Source organism: Neomonachus schauinslandi, chromosome 4 (assembly GCF_002201575.2).
Source record: "Neomonachus schauinslandi chromosome 4, ASM220157v2, whole genome shotgun sequence".
Taxonomy (NCBI): Eukaryota; Metazoa; Chordata; class Mammalia; order Carnivora; family Phocidae; genus Neomonachus; species Neomonachus schauinslandi.
In genome coordinates, this window is record NC_058406.1 from 90,212,387 (window position 1) to 90,231,062 (window position 18,676).

An 18,676-nucleotide genomic window follows, 5' to 3' on the forward strand; every position below is an offset into this window, starting at 1 on the left:
AGACTTTCTATTCCTTTAGGATTTAGATAATAGGAAGCTCCTATATTGTTATACTCATCCATTTTCATGACTAGATATCATCTTTATCTTTCAATTAGAGCAATAAGATGCCTTAAGAAGTCACCCGAGGCTTTAGGAAGTCCCCTCACTTAACATCCTAAAATGCTCCCTTCTCTTTAAGGAACATTAAACAAGATATCACAACCCCCTCCTCTGCAATCTCATAGCAGCTTAACAGAAAATGATCTCAGGGCTGTGAGATCACGCCCCACGTTGGGCTCTGTGCTGGGTGTGGAGCCTGCTTAGGATTCTCTCTCTCTCCCTTTCCCTCTGCCCCTCCCCATCCTTCTCTAAAAAAAATTTAAAAATAAAGGAACTTGAACATTAAACACACATACACACACACAATCTCACACTTGTGAATTTTTTTTTTTTTTAAGATTTTTTTAAATTTATTTATTTGACAGAGAGAGAGCACAAGTAGGCAGAGCGGCAGGCAGAGGGAAAGGGAGAAGCAGGCTCTCTGCTGAGCAGGGAGCCCAATGCGGGGCTCCATCCCAGGACCCTGGGATCATGACCTGAGCCGAAGGCAGCCACCCAATCGACTGAGCCACCCAGGTGCCCCTCACACTTGTGAATATTTTCTAATTTTTATGAGCAAATACTTACCGTTCAGGGGATTCTTCATAAATACTGTGACATTCTGTATTCTCAAGCATGAGACTTCTACTGAGGTTTTGCACACCTGGATAATGGAAGTTAGCAAAGGAGTGTGACATTGGAGAAGTTTTGTTTCCAAGGTCTGAGATTCTCTTATCATGACTGGTTAGTCCACAAGTGAGGCCATCTAAAGCAGGATTCAGAGATCGGGTCATATAGGCATCAGCTGATTGAGGCCTTCTCATTGGAGATGATGGATAGGGAGAAAGTTTGCTGATAAGAGGAGTCAAAAGATCAGCATATGCAGCTTTTGTAGGTTTCAGAAGTTTGTCAACATGAATATTAAGCATTTTCTGTTCAAAAGCACAAGAGAAGACAGAAGATGGGAGATTCTGAAGCCATGACAATAAACTCAGATCCAAGTCATCACAACCATTACCACATAAAAGGTCAATGCCAAGAAGTACTTCACTTTCTGTAATTTCTTCTCCAGTTGCTTTACTTTGACAAAATTCTACACAGCATTCATAAAGCAGACCCTTCATTACAAGCTGAAATAAACGATTGTTACTTGCTTTAAAACCTGCCTCACTTAGCTTCCTATCAGCAGGGATGAATTCTGCAACCATGACACAAGCCTCTTCAAAACAGTGAACTCGTGCAGTGCTGGGATTCCAGTCCTTAAATTCAGCATGATTGGTCAGACGAGGCAAAGTCAAAAGCAAACAGAGCTTGCTATAATCATCTTTAGAAGGACAGTACTCTTCTAGGGCATGCAAACATTGCACAGCTTCTTGCATGGTAAATTCCAGCTGTAAGAAAAATTTAAGTGATCACTATAGAGAGAGATGCTGTGAGATAAAAAACAAGAGTATTTTATTCAAATACAAAGATACTTTACAAACTTTCATAAACTATTCAACTGCAAAAGGATAAACTCTAGTGTCACAGAATACTCACATAACTTGCAAGATATTTAATAACAACTTTCAAGACAAGAATCAAAATGTTTTTCACTACTGAAATAAAAATATTAAATAATTTGGTTAATTAGTGACTTAAACTCCTCCTATAAAAATAGTGTTCTAGTTCAGGCTTCAGACTATCATTCTCAAAGGCATAATTTTTTTTTTTAAAGAATTTACTTATTTATTTGACAGAGAGAGACACAGTGAGAGAGGAAACACAAGCAGGGGTAGTGGGAGAGGTAGAAGCAGGCTTCCCGCAGAGCAGGGAGCCCAATGCAGGGCTCGATCCCAGGACCCCGGAATCACGACCAGAGCCGAGGGCAGACGTTTAACAACTGAACCACCCAGGCGCCCCTCAAATGCATAATTTTTTAAAGTCAAGAATAATTGAGTTCTCTAGAAATGAAAACTGAAGCATGCCAATATTCAATTGTTTATATAGCTTGCTATCACTCCAGCTTACCCAAAAAGCAAAAGAGCCATTCTTAAACTTGCCATAAGAGAAATTTGTGTGGAGAAAGAAAGCAAATTAAAAGAAAAAAAAGAACATTTACAGTTCATTTACTACAAAAACAGAATGAAGATAGAATAAAGGAAGCTTAGCTGAGAGACAGATTACAATAATTTGTATACTGAATATTTTCTTAGAACCATAAGCTTTTAATGATGTAAGGAATCTTAGAGCTTATGTATCCACCTTTCATCTTACATATGGAAAAAGGTAGCAGATTTAACTGAAGTAATGTAGTTGGTTAGTGACAAAGACAAAATAAAAATTAGGTCCTCTGACTTACATTCCAGAGTTCTTTCCACATTTAAACATCATTAGCTGGCAAACATTTCTCTATTATACATGAAAGTCTCATCGTAATATCTTTTGAATTTATTTCAATGAACACTTACTGGCACTTAATAAGTTTCCTTGGTTTGGATGTAAGAACACTATTATTAAAACTTTAAAAATAACTTTCTAACCAAAAAACCTTTCATGGGGCACCTGGGTGGCTCAGTCAGTTAAGCGTCTGACTTTGGCTCAGGTCCTGATCTCAGGGTCCTGGAATCGAGCTCAGTGAAGAGTCTGCTTCTCCCTCTCGCTCTTCCTCTGCCCCTCCCTGTGCTCGTGCTCACTCTCTCTCAAATAAATAAACAAAATCTTCTAAAAAAAAAAAAGAAAGAAAGAAATGTTAAAAAAAAAAATCCTTCGTATCATTAAATTTAAATTGTCATAAAGGCATAAAGATTTTATCAAAAACCACCTCTGCTGTGCTGAGCACTGGATATTGTATGTAAGTGATGAATCACTGGATTCTGTACCTGAAACTAATATTACACTGTATGTTAACTAACTGAAATTTAATAAAAACTTGGAGGAAAAAAAAACACCTCTGGATCAATGTAAATACTGAAAAAAAAAAACAGAAAAAAAAAGTAAACATAATCCACTCTGTAATAAGAAAAAAGGAACAGTGTAGCATCATCTTTAAGTCAAACATCTATTGCAACCTAAATCACCTTAAACAAGAGAAGAGCACACACCCGCCAACCAGCCAGCCATTCATTTATCATCTTTGTCTAAATCTTGGAAGCATTACAGATTGAAAGTACTACAGCTGCAAAAGAGTAAATCTTACCCCATCCTACCTCATAAAAACTTTGAAAATTCATGATACTAATCTTTTGTTTTAGTGAATAAAATACTTATGACTGAAACAAGACTATGGCGCAAACCTTCAGGAATAAAAATCTTACATGCTGGGGCTCATCTTCTGCTGACATTGCATTGTTAACACACAAAGCTTCTAAAAACTTCTGCTTCAGGATAATATAACGAAACCTGTGAAAAATAAAATATGAAACATTAAAATTAAAAAGTTGAGTTACAGCAATGTCAAAGATTGGAAATGAAACCCAAGTCCCCAGAGCAACAGAGGCCACCTATGCTCAAAAGGACTAATTATTCCTTTAAAATTATATATATTTTTAAAGGTTTTACTTATTTATTTGACAGAGAGAGCGAGAGAGCAAAAGCAGGGGGAGCAGGAAAAGGAGAGGGAGAAGCAGGCTTCCCACTAAGCAAGGAGCCCGACGCGGGGCTCGATCCCAGGACCCTGGGCTCGTGACCTGAGTGAAGGCAGATGCTTAACCAACTGAGCCACCCAGGTGCTCCTAAAATAATATTTTTTAAAAAATTAATTTTCCAATGTCTCATAAATCAAATGCACTTAAAGTTACTATAACTACCTTTGCTTTCAAAAAATTCTTAAAAGCTTATCACACTGAAGCCACAATTAAAATAATTTCACTAGTAAGTAAATACAATTTAATACTCAAAGGATTTCTATTTCCAATCTTAATTCTGAACAAAAATCAAATTTTATGGAAGAGGTCAAATATTATCTAATATGAAATCAAAGTCCTTTACATTCAAAATGCTTTGTTTTATGTTTTATTATTTTGTATTTTATTCAAAATGTCTTTTTTTTCTTTGAATATGAGAGTGGTCTAATAAAAAGCAGGCTGAAAGAATGTAAGAAATGAACATTTCTGAAAAGTCATAAAATAACCACAAACTTTGAATCTTTTTTTTTTTTTTGTAAGGAGGCTCCAGCATGGAGCCCAACACGAGGCTTGAACTCACAACTCTGAGATCAAGACCTGAGCTGAGATCAGGAGTTGGATGCTTAACCGACTGAGCCACCCAGGCGTCCCTAAACCTTAAAACTTTTTAACAGAGATGTTCCAGGGAGAGGAGTCTACTTGACTTGCCTAAGAATTAAAAAATGTTGGATGCCTTAAGCACCTTAAAGAAAAATTATTTCTAGGGACTGAAAGAAAATAATAATGAACCCCAGTCATTCTTTCAACCACTGTTATGGTAGCAAACTGTGTCCAATAAAACAAAATCCTTGCCTTCAAAAAGAGAGTCATCTAATAAATTGTATGAAATATGTACACTGTTTTGGCAAGGTCTCAAAGGAATGTGAAACCAATTCTATCAGAAGGGGTGGGAAGTATAAGGAAAGTCTTATAAGAACTGACTCTTGGAATATGATCAGGTGTGTGCTATGTAAAGGCAGGAGATGGTGAAAGGAATACTATTCCAGGTGAATGAAGAATGTATAAGGCAGTTATCAAATAGCACCAGTGGTATGAATGGAGGATCAAAAACAATATAAGACTGTACTTCCATTAATGGTGGAATAACTTGTATCTGGCTAACTTTTCTGCAGATAACAATAATAAACCCTAGGTAAAATTAAAAAAAGAAGGGCTCCTGGGTGGCTCAGTTGGTTAAGCGACTGCCTTCGGCTCAGGTCATGGTCCTGGAGTCCCGGGATCGAGTCCCGCATCGGGCTCCCTGCTCGGCAGGGAGTCTGCTTCTCCTTCTGACCCTCCCCCCTCTCATGTGCGCTCTCTCTCTCTCATTCTCTCTCTCAAATAAATAAATAAAACCTTTAAAAAAAAAAAAAAAAAAAAAAAAAATTAAAAAAAGAAAATAAGTATTTGAAAGCAATGAAGAACAACAAAAAGCTGGCACAACTAGAGGGAAGTCATCCTTGGGAAAAAAAAGAACCTTTTGGGTGAGATTCAAGGGTATAAGGTCTTCCAGTCAACACAATGTGAGCTAAAACTCAAGTAGAAAGTTGCAGTTTCACTTTCTTGAAAAGTCAGCAAAAACAGCTGGTACTGCAAGAGTAGCTGAAAAGCAGGGAGACATCCAAAAAAGAAGGAAGTCATAAGGACAAATACACCAAAATCATTATATAAACTCAGCCCAAATCTTTGGCTGTCCCTGAAACTGTGAAGATGCAAAGGAGACTCCAAGGAGCCCAGGGAAAGCAACACATAGAAGCCTAAGTAACTGAACAAAGATCTCAGCTGGCATCCACTAAGTGAGAGCATAACCAAGTTAACTACCTGCATGAATAAGTCAACACTTTTCAAAGGAAGATAACAGAATCCAGAGTCTCAGCAATGAATCCACGATGTGCAGAATACATTTTAAAAATGACTAGATATATTTAAAAAAAAAAAAAAAAGTGACTCATAGTTAAGAAAAAGGCAATCAATGGACGTTGAGCCTAAAATGACCTAGAAGTTGGAATTAGCAAACAAAGACTATTAGCAAACAACAGCTACTATAAATATGTTCAAGGACTTAAAGGGAAACATAGTCACAATGAGTAAACAGATGGAAATATCTCAGCAGAAAAATGATAAAGAAAAGGAAATTCTGGGGCGCCTGGGTGGCTCAGTTGGTTAAGCGACTGCCTTCGGCTCAGGTCATGATCCTGGAGACCCGGGATCGAGTCCCGCATCGGGCTCCCTGCTCGGCGGGGAGTCTGCTTCTCCCTCTGACCCTCCTCCCTCTCATGCTCTCTGTCTCTCATTCTCTCTCTCTCAAATAAATAAATAAAATCTTTAAAAAAAAAAAAAAAAGGAAATTCTGAAACTGAAAGGTACAATTATCTGAAATGAAAAATGCATTGCTGGGGCGCCTGGGTGGCTCAGATGGTTAAGCGTCTGCCTTCAGCTCAGGTCATGATCCCAGGGTCCTGGGATCGAGTCCCTCCTCGAGCTCCCTGCTCCTTGGGAGCCTGCTTCTCCCTCTGCCTCTCTCTCTCTCTGTCTCTCATGAATAAATAAATAAAATATTTTTTAAAAAATGCATTGCTTATGAGCAGACTGCTAATAGCAAAAAAAGGCATCAGTGAACGCTGAAGGTCAATCAGTAGAAATAGTCCAGACTGAAGAACATACAGAAAAAAAAAAAAGTTTTAAAAAAAGGAACAGAACCTCAGTCCTGTGGGACAATATTAATCATCTAATACCATGTAGAGTCCCAGGAGGAAAAGAGAAAAGGGCAGAAAAAATATTTGAAGTAATGGCCAAAAGCTTGCCAAATTTGATGAAAAATACAGACTTACAGATTCAAAAAGTTCAACAAACCCTAAGCAGGAAAAATACAAAGAAACCATACTTGAGCACATCATAATCAAACTGCTAAAAGCCAATGATAAAATCTTGTTGCCAGAGTCAGCAGTTGGAAGGGTGGACAGGTGAAGTGGGTCCAAAGGTACAAACTTCCAGTTTTAAAGTAAGTCATGGGGATGTAATGTACAGGATGGTGACTATGGTTTTAATAATACTGTATTGTACATCTTAAAGTTGCTAAGAGAGACATTAAAAATCTTCCTCACAAGAAAGAAAAGTTTTTGTAAATATGTATGGGGATGAATGTTAACTAGACTTACTGTGATGATCATTTCACAATATATACAAATCCAATCACTGTATTGTACACCTGAAACTAATATGTTATTTATATGTTAAATACACCTCAAAAAAAAAAAAAAAGAAAAATCTTGAAGGCAGCCAAAAAAAAAAGAAAGAAAAAGAAAAAAGAAACATAAAGAGAATCAGGATACAAATACAGCTAAGTGTTCATCAGAAATAATGGAGGCCAGGAGAAAATGGAATGACATCTTTAAATCTTCACACTATTAAAAAAAAAATCTTCATACTATTATGAAGAAACAACTGTTGTAGATATGGTCCTTGTGGCTTTTTGTATAGACACTGTCAAAAAAGGTAGGTTTATATATAAGATTTTCAACCAATCGAAGTACATTCAACTTGTCCGCTAGAAATGCTCCAACTCAACTGGATTGAGTATACTATTTTCTAGGAAAATTAACAGTCTTGTTTTTAAATCTGTGTTTATTGTTTTGCTAAGCTTCTAACCAATGATAAGACATTAAAAACTTCAGAAGAAATCTTACCTTTTTTTGTCAAATTTTTCCATACATTCTAGAGGCTGAATGAACTGAAGAACTTCATCCCATTGACCATCAAGGATTAGCTGCCTACATAAAGAAAAAAACCCATGCATGTTATCAAATTTGGGTTATACTAATTAAAAGCAGAATAAATATGACAGCATTAAAACTTTAGTCTGAAGTCTGTGATGAGGTTAACATTTTACTTGGTTTCTCAACCACTATAATTAAATTTTTCACAACTTACTTGTAACAACATATTCTATATGAGAAGAATTTGTGATCTGCAACCACTTCTCATTCTAATATATGTTTTTTTCACCTATATAAAAACATTGGGCTAAGTCTAAAAGTTCCTTTATTTTCCTATTCATCTTACAGTTTTAAAGCTCTTCTGTATTGGGCGCCTGGGTGGTTCAGTTGGTTAGGCGACTGCCTTCGGCTCAGGTCATGATCCTGGAGTGCCGGGATCAGGTCCCGCATCGGGCTCCCTGCTTCTCCCTCTGACCCTCCTCCCTCTCATGCTCTCTCTCTCTCTCATTCTCTCTCTCAAATAAATAAATAAAATCTTTTAAAAAATAAATAAATAAAGCTCTTCTGTATTATTTAGGGGCCAGTGTGTGGGTATGTTCCAGACTCACTGAATCAGTGGTTCTCAATTGGGGCAATTCTGCCCCCAAGAAATCTAGTAATGTTTGGAGACATTTTGGGTTGTCACATTGGGAGGTGCTACTGGCATCAACTGAGTATAGGTGAGAGATGCTGCTAAACATCCTATAATGCACAGGACAATATGCACACCCCACAGGACAAAGAATTATCTGGCCCAAAATGTTACTAGTGCTGAGGTTGAGAAATCCTGCTCTAAACTGTGATTTCTACATCTCTGAGGCATTTGACACTAAAATTTATACTCTGAAAATAAAAACAGCAAGGAATGAGAACAGATTTCATCCTACTTTAGTGGTCTATGGGAACTTCCAGAAGTTTTAAGGCATTCTTATTGCTGCTCTTTTATAATAGAAATTGCCCCACTTTTGGCTTTTAGAACAGTAAAATTTTAAAAGGGATGGACAGGAGGATCTATACTGGATTGCCAACTTTTGAGTCTGCAAATAAGGAATATTAATAAAAAGCAATCATAATCATTTTTATAAAGAGGTATTTTAATATTTAAAAAGTAGGAAGGACAAATTTCAAAGGTTAGTCCTTTAAGATGAATATATTTAGTTTAAAAACTTAATCTTCTACAATTCTTTGCATTTCAGACCAGTAAAACTTCATCAGAAACCCAACAGGTTCGAGGGGGGATATTTGAGAGCCACTGCTAAATTCCAGGAGTAGCAATGCTTGAAAGAGGACCAAAAGAATATGGCCTCAGTACTGGTTCCAGACGATTATCCATTGACTAAGCTCCCCAGGGCTAAATGACAGTTGTAACACCAAATACAGGGAAGTTCAAGGAGTTTAAATAAATTCTCTTATTAAAGCTTTTTTTTTTTTAGGTTCCTTTTTCATGACTTGGGAATGCTTCATCTTTTAAGGCTTTCCAAGTCACAAAATGCCACATGTCCAAGAATCTGTACTCTTTGTCAAGGATATTCAGTATCACATAAGCAGAGAATACATTTCTGTCTGGAAATTTGGGTTTTTCTTTTTCCATCTAATTCAAGTTAGGATATATTTAGCTTCCCATTTTGGCAAATATGTTAATTCCCTTTTGCTCTGCAATTCCAAAAATCTTGTTCTAAGGAAATAATCCAAGATATAGAAAAAGCCATTTGTATAAAAGATGCTCAATAGAGCATTTATTTAAGATAAACTGGAAATAATTTGTCTAAAAATAGGGGAACCATAAGGAAATTGATTAAACTGAAAATTTTTATAGTATAAATTTGTAATAACACAGAGAATCCTTATGATGTTAATGGATAAAAAAGGATACTAAATTATAAATGCAATAGAATTGCTGGGGTTTTTTAAAATATGTACAGAAAATTATTAGTATGAAGTGTGCCTGGGTGGTGGGCGATTTTTCTTCCTTATTTTTGTATAATTTCTATAATGAATAGGTTTATATTCATTTCTATGGCAAAAAAAAAATGGTACTGCAGAAATTATCTTTCCAGAGTCCCCGATTTCTTACTCAAGTATTTTTTGTGATGACACCACAACCACAGTGGAGTTGTGATTCTGGTTTTTTTTTTTTTTAAGGACCTCTGGATCTTACTACTGAAAACATTCTATAGAGAACATTATTTTGTAAATGTTCCATTATAAAAACAAACATTATTTTTGAAAATTATACTTATAGGGGCTCCTGGGTGGCTAAGTTGATTGGGTGTCTGCCTTTGGCTCAGGTCGTGATCCCTGGGTCCCAGGATCAAGTCCCACATCGGGCTCCCTGCTCAATGGGGAGCCTGCTTCTCCCTCCCCTCCCCATTGTGCTCTCTTGCTATCTCTGTCGTTATCTCTCAATAAAATCTTTTAAAAAAATGAATTAAAAAAATTATATAGCCATCTCATGATTATAAATATATCCTTGTAATTCACATATTACCTTATTAATACTTAACACTTCTTTGAAAGAGCTACAAACCTCATAATACTAATGAAATCATACCTCAGAAAAAGCATATCATCTGAAAATAGGCCATTTATGACTCCACTTTCCTTCTCAAGGGCCAACATACTAATGTGAAGCTTCTTTGAATTCAAGAAGTCTAAAATTAGCTTAATGATTTCAACCTCTTTTACATTCACTGTTTCTTCAGCCGTCATGTTGATAGCCTAAATATTAAACAGAACAAAAACAAAAATTAGTCCTACTGTTTTATTTCTAAGTGTTATTAACTGTCTGGAAACTACACATTAGAGATTTCATGGAAATATTTAGTACAGGTATTTTGAAGTGAAATTAATATTTATCAAAATCAGTCATTTTTTAAGGTGTAATAAAGGTTATAGCTATAATTTTTTTAAGTCATTATCTTTGAAAGATACACAGTGGAATAATACAGATTAAATGATACAAAGTCTGTGATTTGCTTCATAATAATACAAGAGGGGACTGGAAGGAGGTAAAGAGGAAACAAGAATAATCATGACTATTGAAGTGGGGTAATGGGTAAATAAAAGTTCATATATTTATATTTGCTACGGTTTGAACATTTGTGTCCTCCCAAAATTAAACTGTTGAAATCCTAATTTCCAAATTGATGTTATTAGGATGTGGAACATTTGGGAGGTGATTAGATCATGAGGGCTCTGCCTTGGTGGGATTAGTGTCCTTCAAGAGGCCCCAGAAAGCTAGCCAACCCTTCCACCTTGTAAAGATGCAATGAGAAGACAGCAGTCTGCAACCAGAGAGAGAGAGACCTCATCAGAACCTGACCATGCTAACACTCTGATCTTAGATTTCCAGCTTCCAAAGCTGTGAGCAATAAATTTCTGCTATTTATAAGCCACCCGGTCTATGGTATTTTGTTCCAGCAACCAAAATGGACTGAGACAGTATTATTCTGTCTGTTCTTACACATTTTTAAAATTTGCCATAATAAAGAATATTTTAAAAAGTCACTAATAACCAAACCATGTTTAGCCAGGTTCTAAATACCTTGCTCTAGGTATACACTCATTCAATAAGCACTTACTGCTTTTTCTCTGTGATAGGCACTGTTCTATACTTAGGAGACACTGGCCTTGTCCTTAAGAAGCTTATAGTCTAGCAGCAACATGTAAAATGTTAAACCTTGTACTTTGGAGCCAAACAAAGTAAGGCTGGTTAAAAAGTGCAACTTTAAGTCATATTGGTACTATCAACCTAAACGTGAAACAAAGATATTTCAACTCTCTATAATCTCTTCTAACTTTTACCTATAAGTGTGCAGTGATACAACTAAGCACATAGGTTATGAATTCATAAAGATTTAGAACTAGGAGGAATTCTGAAGATCATTTCACAGATGAGGCCACACAAGTTAAAGGGCCTAAGTTGTACTTTTCAAATGTCAAGGCTCAGAGCAATACAAAAGACTACCATGCTAATGGGATTAGCTACAAAGACACATCATCGGATCAGACTGTAAGCATATCTTTCTCACAAGACCAACTAACTTTAATGAAGCTCACAGAAACAAACACATACATGTATGCAAACATGTTAATTTTTTTCCAATTTGTTTATTATTTTGTCAATCAACTTCTTCATAATGAGAAGTGTAAATGTCTAGCATACTAGAATGTTCCTATCAGATGAGTACATTTTCTCTCTTAGGTAGAGAAGGTGGTAGGGTAAACAAGGGACAGAACATGGGGAGATAATTATATGATTCAAATATTTAATGACATCAGACTAAGCTAATCTCCTACATCCATCCAACAATAAGGATATGCCTGCCTCAAGAAACAAATCACCAATCTCTCTCTCAACAGGGCAGCTACCCCAGTTCCGCATGCTTTGGGTTTCCCTTTGCTTTCTTCTGAGCTGACCATCCTCCTGTGCATAGACTTTGTTCAAAAGAGGATACACTAAAATTAATGATATTTCTACTCACTAAATTCTAATTACATTTCAGAACTGCCTCCCTGAGATTACTCCTAAAGCATGATGAGTGGTTTCAGAATTTCTCAAATTTTCATGTAATTTTTACTAGCAAAAGAATGGCTTTAACTAATTATCAGAAAAATAACTGCTCCCTCCAACTCTAAGTTCTTAGAGGGCACTTCACTTATATCACTATGTACCAACCATACAACCTAGTGCAGAGCCAAGATGCAATTTTCTAACGTTGTTCAATATACCCAATGATCCTGAACATTTTATAGGCCTCCGTTTATTAAATATTCAGTCTAAATATGGAGTAACTTTGGAGTTACTATGAATCTACGGCAATAGTCCCACTTTAAATCATAACTACAAGTTTAATGCTGCCATCATTTCTGATTATTAAAGCCTAAGAGAAGAAATACATTCTTACAAATACATATTTTACACTGACTTTACATTTAAATTTTGAATAGATACAGAAAACATATCCTAATTAACCTAGAATTGGTCAGGGATTTTAAAACACAAGCTTTAATTCTAGACTGTGAAAGTCCTAGTAGAAAAATATAGTGTTTTAAGGCGCCTGGGTGGCTCAGTCGTTAAGCGTCTGTCTTCCAGCTCAGGTCATGATCCCAGGTTCCTGGGTTCGAGCCCCGCATCTGGCTCCCTGCTCAGCGGGAAGCCTGCTTCTCCCTCTCCCACTCCCCCTGCTTGTGTTCCCTCTCTCGCTGTCTCTGTCAAATAAATAAATAAAATCTTTATAAAAAAATAAAGTATTTTAGCCACCCAACCCAGAATTTTAATTCTTGTAAAATTCACTGTTGTTAGATATAAAACAAAACACAAATAAAGAGGCGCCAGGGTGGCTCAGTCAGGTAAGTGGCTGCCTTCAGCTCAGGTCATGATCTCAGAGTCCTGGGATCCTAGGATCCAGACCCATGTCAGCGGTGCACCACTTAGCAGGGAGTCTGCTGGTCCCTGTCCCTCTGCCCTTCCCCCACTCGTGCTCTCTCTCAAATAAAATCTTTAAAAAACAAACTAAAACAAACATAGGTATATGCTTGATGACTGTATCTTATTCTTTTCTAACCACCCTGTGTTACTGAAACATTTGTAGAGGCTCCCCAAATCCTAGCTATATAATTTAGAAATTAAGTACATTATAAATAGAAATTTTAAAGATACATAACATATAAAAACAGAATTCATATACATCTTTAATCTCAAACTATTAATCCCCACAAAGCTAGCATTTTTCTCTAATTCAGAAGAGTAGAATTCAATAATAAATGCTTCATGGGACACCTGGGTGGCTCAGTTGGTTAAGCATCTGCCGTCAGCTCAGGTCATGATCCCAGAGTCCTGGGACTGAGTCCCGCATCAGGGCTCCTTGCTCGGCAGGAAGCCTGCTTATCCCTCTGCCTGCCACTCCCCCTGCTTGTGCTCTCTCTCTCTCTCTGAGAAATAAATAAAAATCTAAAAAATAATAATAATAAATCTTCATCCCCCGTCCTCAGAGGAGATATAAAACAGAGTTAACTAGCTTAGAAACAACTAAAATTATCTTTTAAAATGAGATGCACAGTATGTTAAGTGTTCAACAAATGTTAGTTGAATTAACTTAAGATGCAAAAATTAATGAAGAAATGGGGCGCCTGGGTGGCTCAGTTGGTTAAGCGACTGCCTTAGGCTCAGGTCATGATCCTGGAGTCCCAGGATCGGGTCCCGCATGGGGCTCCCTGCTCAGCAGGGAGTCTGCTTCTCCCTCTGACCTTCCTCCTTCTCATGCTCTCGGTCTCTCATTCTCTGTCTCAAATAAATAAATAAAATCTTTAAAAAAAAAAATTAATGAAGAAATGTCTCTAAAAAGGTACAGAGTAAATTATTTTCTTTCCTACTATTCTAAAAGCCATTCAAAAGGATAGAGGGATGCCTGGGTAGCTCGGTGGATTGAGGGTCCAACTCTTGGTTTTGGCTCAGGTCCTGATCTCATGGGATTCCCTGCTCAGTAGGGAGTCTGCTTCTCCCTCTCCCTCTGCCCCTCCCCCCCCCGCTTGTGCTCGCAAGCACTCTCTCTCAAATAAATAAAATCTTAAAAAATAACAGAAAAAAAAAAAGGAAAGAAAGAAAAAAGAAAAGGATAAAGCTCTAGCCCTTTATTTAGCCAAAGTCAGCTCTGACAATATCTTAGGTAGACATACCAGCCCATGGTACATGTGAACAATTACTCACCAGGCAGAATTTATGTAGGGCCAACAATAAACTGTATTCTACTGAAAACAGAAAACAAAACGAAAAAAAAAAAAACAGAAGGTTTCAGTATTTCCATAATAAATGACAATTTTACCTATTTAAAAAAAAATCACAAAAATATCTCTATGGATTTTCCTTTTAGAAATAAGGTTTTGCTTATATCTAGCTCTGGACTAGGTGAAATAAGGAAATAAGTTTTCTTTAATAATGAGTACATCTGGACACCAGTTGGAAGGTAGTTACAACATAGAAGAATATATTAAGGGGCAAGAAAATAAAATTATTTTTAGAAATCTAAGATTAAAGGTAAAATGTTAACAAGAAAAAAATAATATTGACAGAAATATATATATTTTTTAAGATTTTATTTATTTGACAGAGAGAGACACAGCAAGAGAGGGAACACAAGCAGGGGGAGTGGGAGAGGGAGAAGCAGGCTTCCCGCGGAGCAGGGAGCCCGATGCGGGGCTCGATCCCAGGACCCTGGGATCATGACCTGAGCCGAAGGCAGACGCTTAACGACTGAGCCACCCAGGCACCCCAAAATATATTGACTTCTATATATATTTCTATACATGAATATGGAAAACGGTTCATGAAAAAAGATCAGTGGTAACTTTCTAATCAAATATAAATAGATATGATTTAAATATTCCTTTGCAATGAGAAACATGTGAAGTGTTCTTTACTCACTTAGAATACAGATTAGGAAGGAAGAAAAATGCACAAAGCTAAGAATGATTCACAGGTATGAGATTAAGGGAATCAAGGTACAGCCATTATAAATTTTATAGTCAAGAAAAGCGCTTAAGAAAGTCTCCATTAATCTCTAACTCCATCCCACACAATAAAAAGGACTCTCTTTAATCTTCCAAGTATTACAGAGTGCCTAACAATGAATAACACTGCCTTACCATTCCTGTTTACAGGCAAAAATGCAGATAAGGAAATGAAGTACTATGAAGCCTTTTAATGTAATACCAAACTGGGACATAAGACTACTGCACCTTTTCCTTTAAAAAAATGGAGAAATGAGGGTGCCTGGGTGGCAGTGGGTTGAGCATCTGCCTTTGGCTCAGGTCATGATCTCAGGGTCCTGGGATGGAGCCCTGGTAGGTTAGGCTTCCTGCTCAGCGGGGAGTTTGCTTTTCCCTCTCCCTCTGCTCCACCCCCCCCACTCATGCTCTCTCTCTCTCAGATAAAAATCTTTTTAAAAAATGGAGAAATAAATTTGCTATCTATCTTTTTAATAACATAGCATTCTAAAAATTTGTTAGTTAACTGTAAATGTCTGGCCTTTGGAATTATAAATGTGATGTTGCAAGTCACTTAATCTCTACGGGCTTCAATTTCTTCATACATAAAACAAGAGGGTTAATTTGGGTAATTTCTATGATTTCAAGTTTTATAATTTGCTTTAAGTCACATTTCAATAACAGCAAGTATACATAAATTCTTGGGAAAAAGTCTGGGATAATCAGAAATCTCTCATCTATAAGGTCAGTTTAATAAGAGGAAAGAAAATAGATTTGTTTTAAATCATATAAGCAAATAAAAGTCCTTCTAACTGCAACACTCTGTCATGTCTGCTAATTAGCTAAGGTTTGTGACATGGATGTAGCATGTGTCCCTTCTTACTGTTAACAGCTGTTCTCCATTCATCAATTATTCTAATTTACCTTCTGGAACTGTGAATAATTTTGGCCTGAAGAACAAATTATCTTTAAAGCAGGTACAGCTTAATATAGCTATAAAAAGAAAAGAATTCAATTAACATACACTAAATGTTGTGTATATGCATAAAATATCTTTTGGAAAAAAAAACAAAAAATTGACAAAAAATGATTGTCTCAAAGGAAAACTGGATAATTTAAAATAGGAATGGGAAGAAGACTTTCCAGGATATATCCTTTTGTACCTTTTGAATTTTGTACCATGTACAAATATTACCTATTCAAAAAATTTAAAAATAATAATATGAAACATAAGTAATTAATTTCCCATTGCAAATTACTTGAAAATTCTAACTGCAAGTAACTGGAAGGAATTAGTAATATAATGAATATAATGTATTCATTATACACATAAAGAAGTAGTATTTGAGAATGATTTGTAATTTTTGTAACACAAGACCTCTTCTCAGATCTGATTCAAATATTATTTCAATCTTTCTTTATGAGATTAAAGTAATTGGGTTCTTTCCATATTCAAACCCACAAAAATTTTAAAAGCACATTTAATTGCTGAAGAACTAAAAATTTACAAGATAAATGAAACTATTTTTGACTTAGACTATGTAATTAAGTCCCATAACCCAGGGGTGGCTGGGTGGCTCAGTCGGTTAAGCATCTGACTTTGGTTCAGGTCATGATCTTAGGGTCCTGGAATGGAGCCCCACTTAGGGCTTTGTGCTCAGCAGACAATCTGCTTCTCCCTCTTCCTCTGTCCCTCCCCCTGCCCATGCTCCCTCTCTCTCTCAAATGAATATTAAAAAAAAAAAAAAAAGTCCCATAACCCAGAAAATGTAAGGAAAAAAAACTGTCAAATTTGGCACTAAAAATGTAAACTATAAACCTTCCATTTCTAATAGAAGTTGCCATAAACAAGTTAAAAGACACAGGAAAGGGGCGCCTTGCTGGCTCAGTCGGTTAAGCTCTTGGTTTCAGCTCAGGTCTTAGGCTAAGGTCATGGTCTCAGGGTTTTGGGATTGATTCCTCCTGGCAGGCTCCGCACACAGTAGGGAGTCTGCTTGAGATTCTCTCTCTCTCAAGTAAATAAATAAATCTTAAAAAAAAAAAGACAAAGGACAAAATAGAAATAAACATAACACACATAAAGTTAAATGATTACCACTGAGAACATATAAATAGCATCTTCAAATCAATACCTCCCAAAATTCCAGTTGAACAATGAGCAAAGACTATAAAGAGACAATTCACAGAACTATAAAAGACCAATAAATTTATGAAAAGATGTTCAACGTCACTAGTGATATTAAAATAAGATACCAGGGCGCCTGGGTGGCTCAGTTGGTTAAGCGACTGCCTTCGGCTCAGGTCATGATCCTGGAGTCCCTGGATCGAGTCCCGCATCGGGCTCCCTGCTCAGCGGGGAGTCTGCTTCTCCCTCTGACCCTCCCCCCTCTCATGCTCTCTGTCTCTCATTCTCTCTGTCTCAAATGGATAAATAAAATCTTTAAAAAATAAAAAATAAAAAAATAAATAAAATAAAATAAGATACCAATTATGGCCTACTAGTTTTGCAAAAAAGACCTGATATCTAGTGCTGGCAAGAGCGTAATGCCCTTTCACATATTGTGTTAAGAATGTAAATTTGGGGGCACCTAGGTGGCTCAGTCGGTTAAGCATCTGCCCTCAGCTGGGGTCATGATCCCAGAGTCCTGAGATCAAGGCCCTGCTCAGCGGGGAATCTGCTTCTCCCTCTGCCCCTCACCCCCTTCGTGCTGTCTCTCTATCAAATAAATGAAATCTTAAAAAAAAAAAAAAGGATGTTAATTGGGACAAACTGAAGGAGAATCTGACAGCATGAAATTTTTATCTATGAAAATTTTAAATATTTATACTCTGACTTACCAATTCAATTCTACTTCTAGAAACCTATCCTTAAAAAGTACTTGCAAATATACACAAAGGTACATATACAATGATGTTTCTTGAAGATCTGCTTGTAATAGAGAAAAATTAGAAATGAACTGAGCTCTCATCAATAGAATTGTTAAATTATGGTAAATTCATTAATATAGAATACGAATGCATCCTCGCAATACAAAGGCACTTCACAGAACAATATAGCTATCAATAAATAACTGAATGGATAAATATAAATAGGTCCACTTAATTTTTTTAAAGGGAAGATATGATATGCATGTCTAAATCAATAACAAAGAAAGGTCTAGTGGGATACATATCAAACTGTTAAGAATGGTTACCTCTGAAGATAAGGAATTGGATGCAGGGCATAAAACTAGGAAGAGAAAGGGGCTGAAGGGAGACTGTTTTATTGTTTATCATTTGTATTATCAGAAATGGTTTACATGGGGCGCCTGAGTGGCTCAGTGGTTGGGCGTCTGCCTTCGGCTCAGGTCATGATCCCGGGGTCCTGGGATCGAGCCCCATATCGGGCTCCTTGCTCAGCAGGAAGCCTGCTTCTCCCTCTCCCACAGCCCCTGCTTGGGTTCCCTCTCTCGCTGTGTCTCTTTCTGTCAAATAAATAAATAAAATCTTAAAAAAAAAAAAAAAAGGTTTACAAACATTCACATATTACCTGTATGTTTACACACATATTTCTTGTATGAATACAATTTTTTAATTTTAAAAAGAAAAAAACTACGAAAAATTACAGGATTAGATCTGAAAGGTTCTCTTCTATATCAACGTACCAACTAGACAGAATCCCAAAGATAAGATTAACTGCTATGTTTACAATGCAAAAACTATTGGGTACTA

At 36.5% G+C, this 18,676-nt stretch overlaps 1 protein-coding gene across 5 annotated transcripts in view; it reads right to left on the reverse strand.

Annotated features, from left to right (window-relative positions):
• The window catches only part of WDR47 (WD repeat domain 47), a 58,549-nt gene that overhangs the window by 30,894 nt on the left and 8,979 nt on the right, over positions 1-18,676 (reverse strand). For 4 of the 5 annotated variants that reach the window (XM_021689967.1, XM_021689965.1, XM_021689968.2 and 1 more), the window contains exons 2-6: positions 14,190-14,230; positions 10,032-10,198; positions 7,412-7,495; positions 3,378-3,462; positions 670-1,472 (exon numbers count right to left, since the gene is read on the reverse strand). In XM_021689967.1, the coding sequence (XP_021545642.1) occupies positions 670-1,472; positions 3,378-3,462; positions 7,412-7,495; positions 10,032-10,189 (1,130 nt within the window). In that variant the 5' untranslated portion in view covers positions 10,190-10,198; positions 14,190-14,230. Of the gene's footprint in view, positions 1-669; positions 1,473-3,377; positions 3,463-7,411; positions 7,496-10,031; positions 10,274-14,189; positions 14,231-18,676 lie in introns of those variants that run through there. The other variant, XM_044914575.1, reaches the window with a different exon arrangement.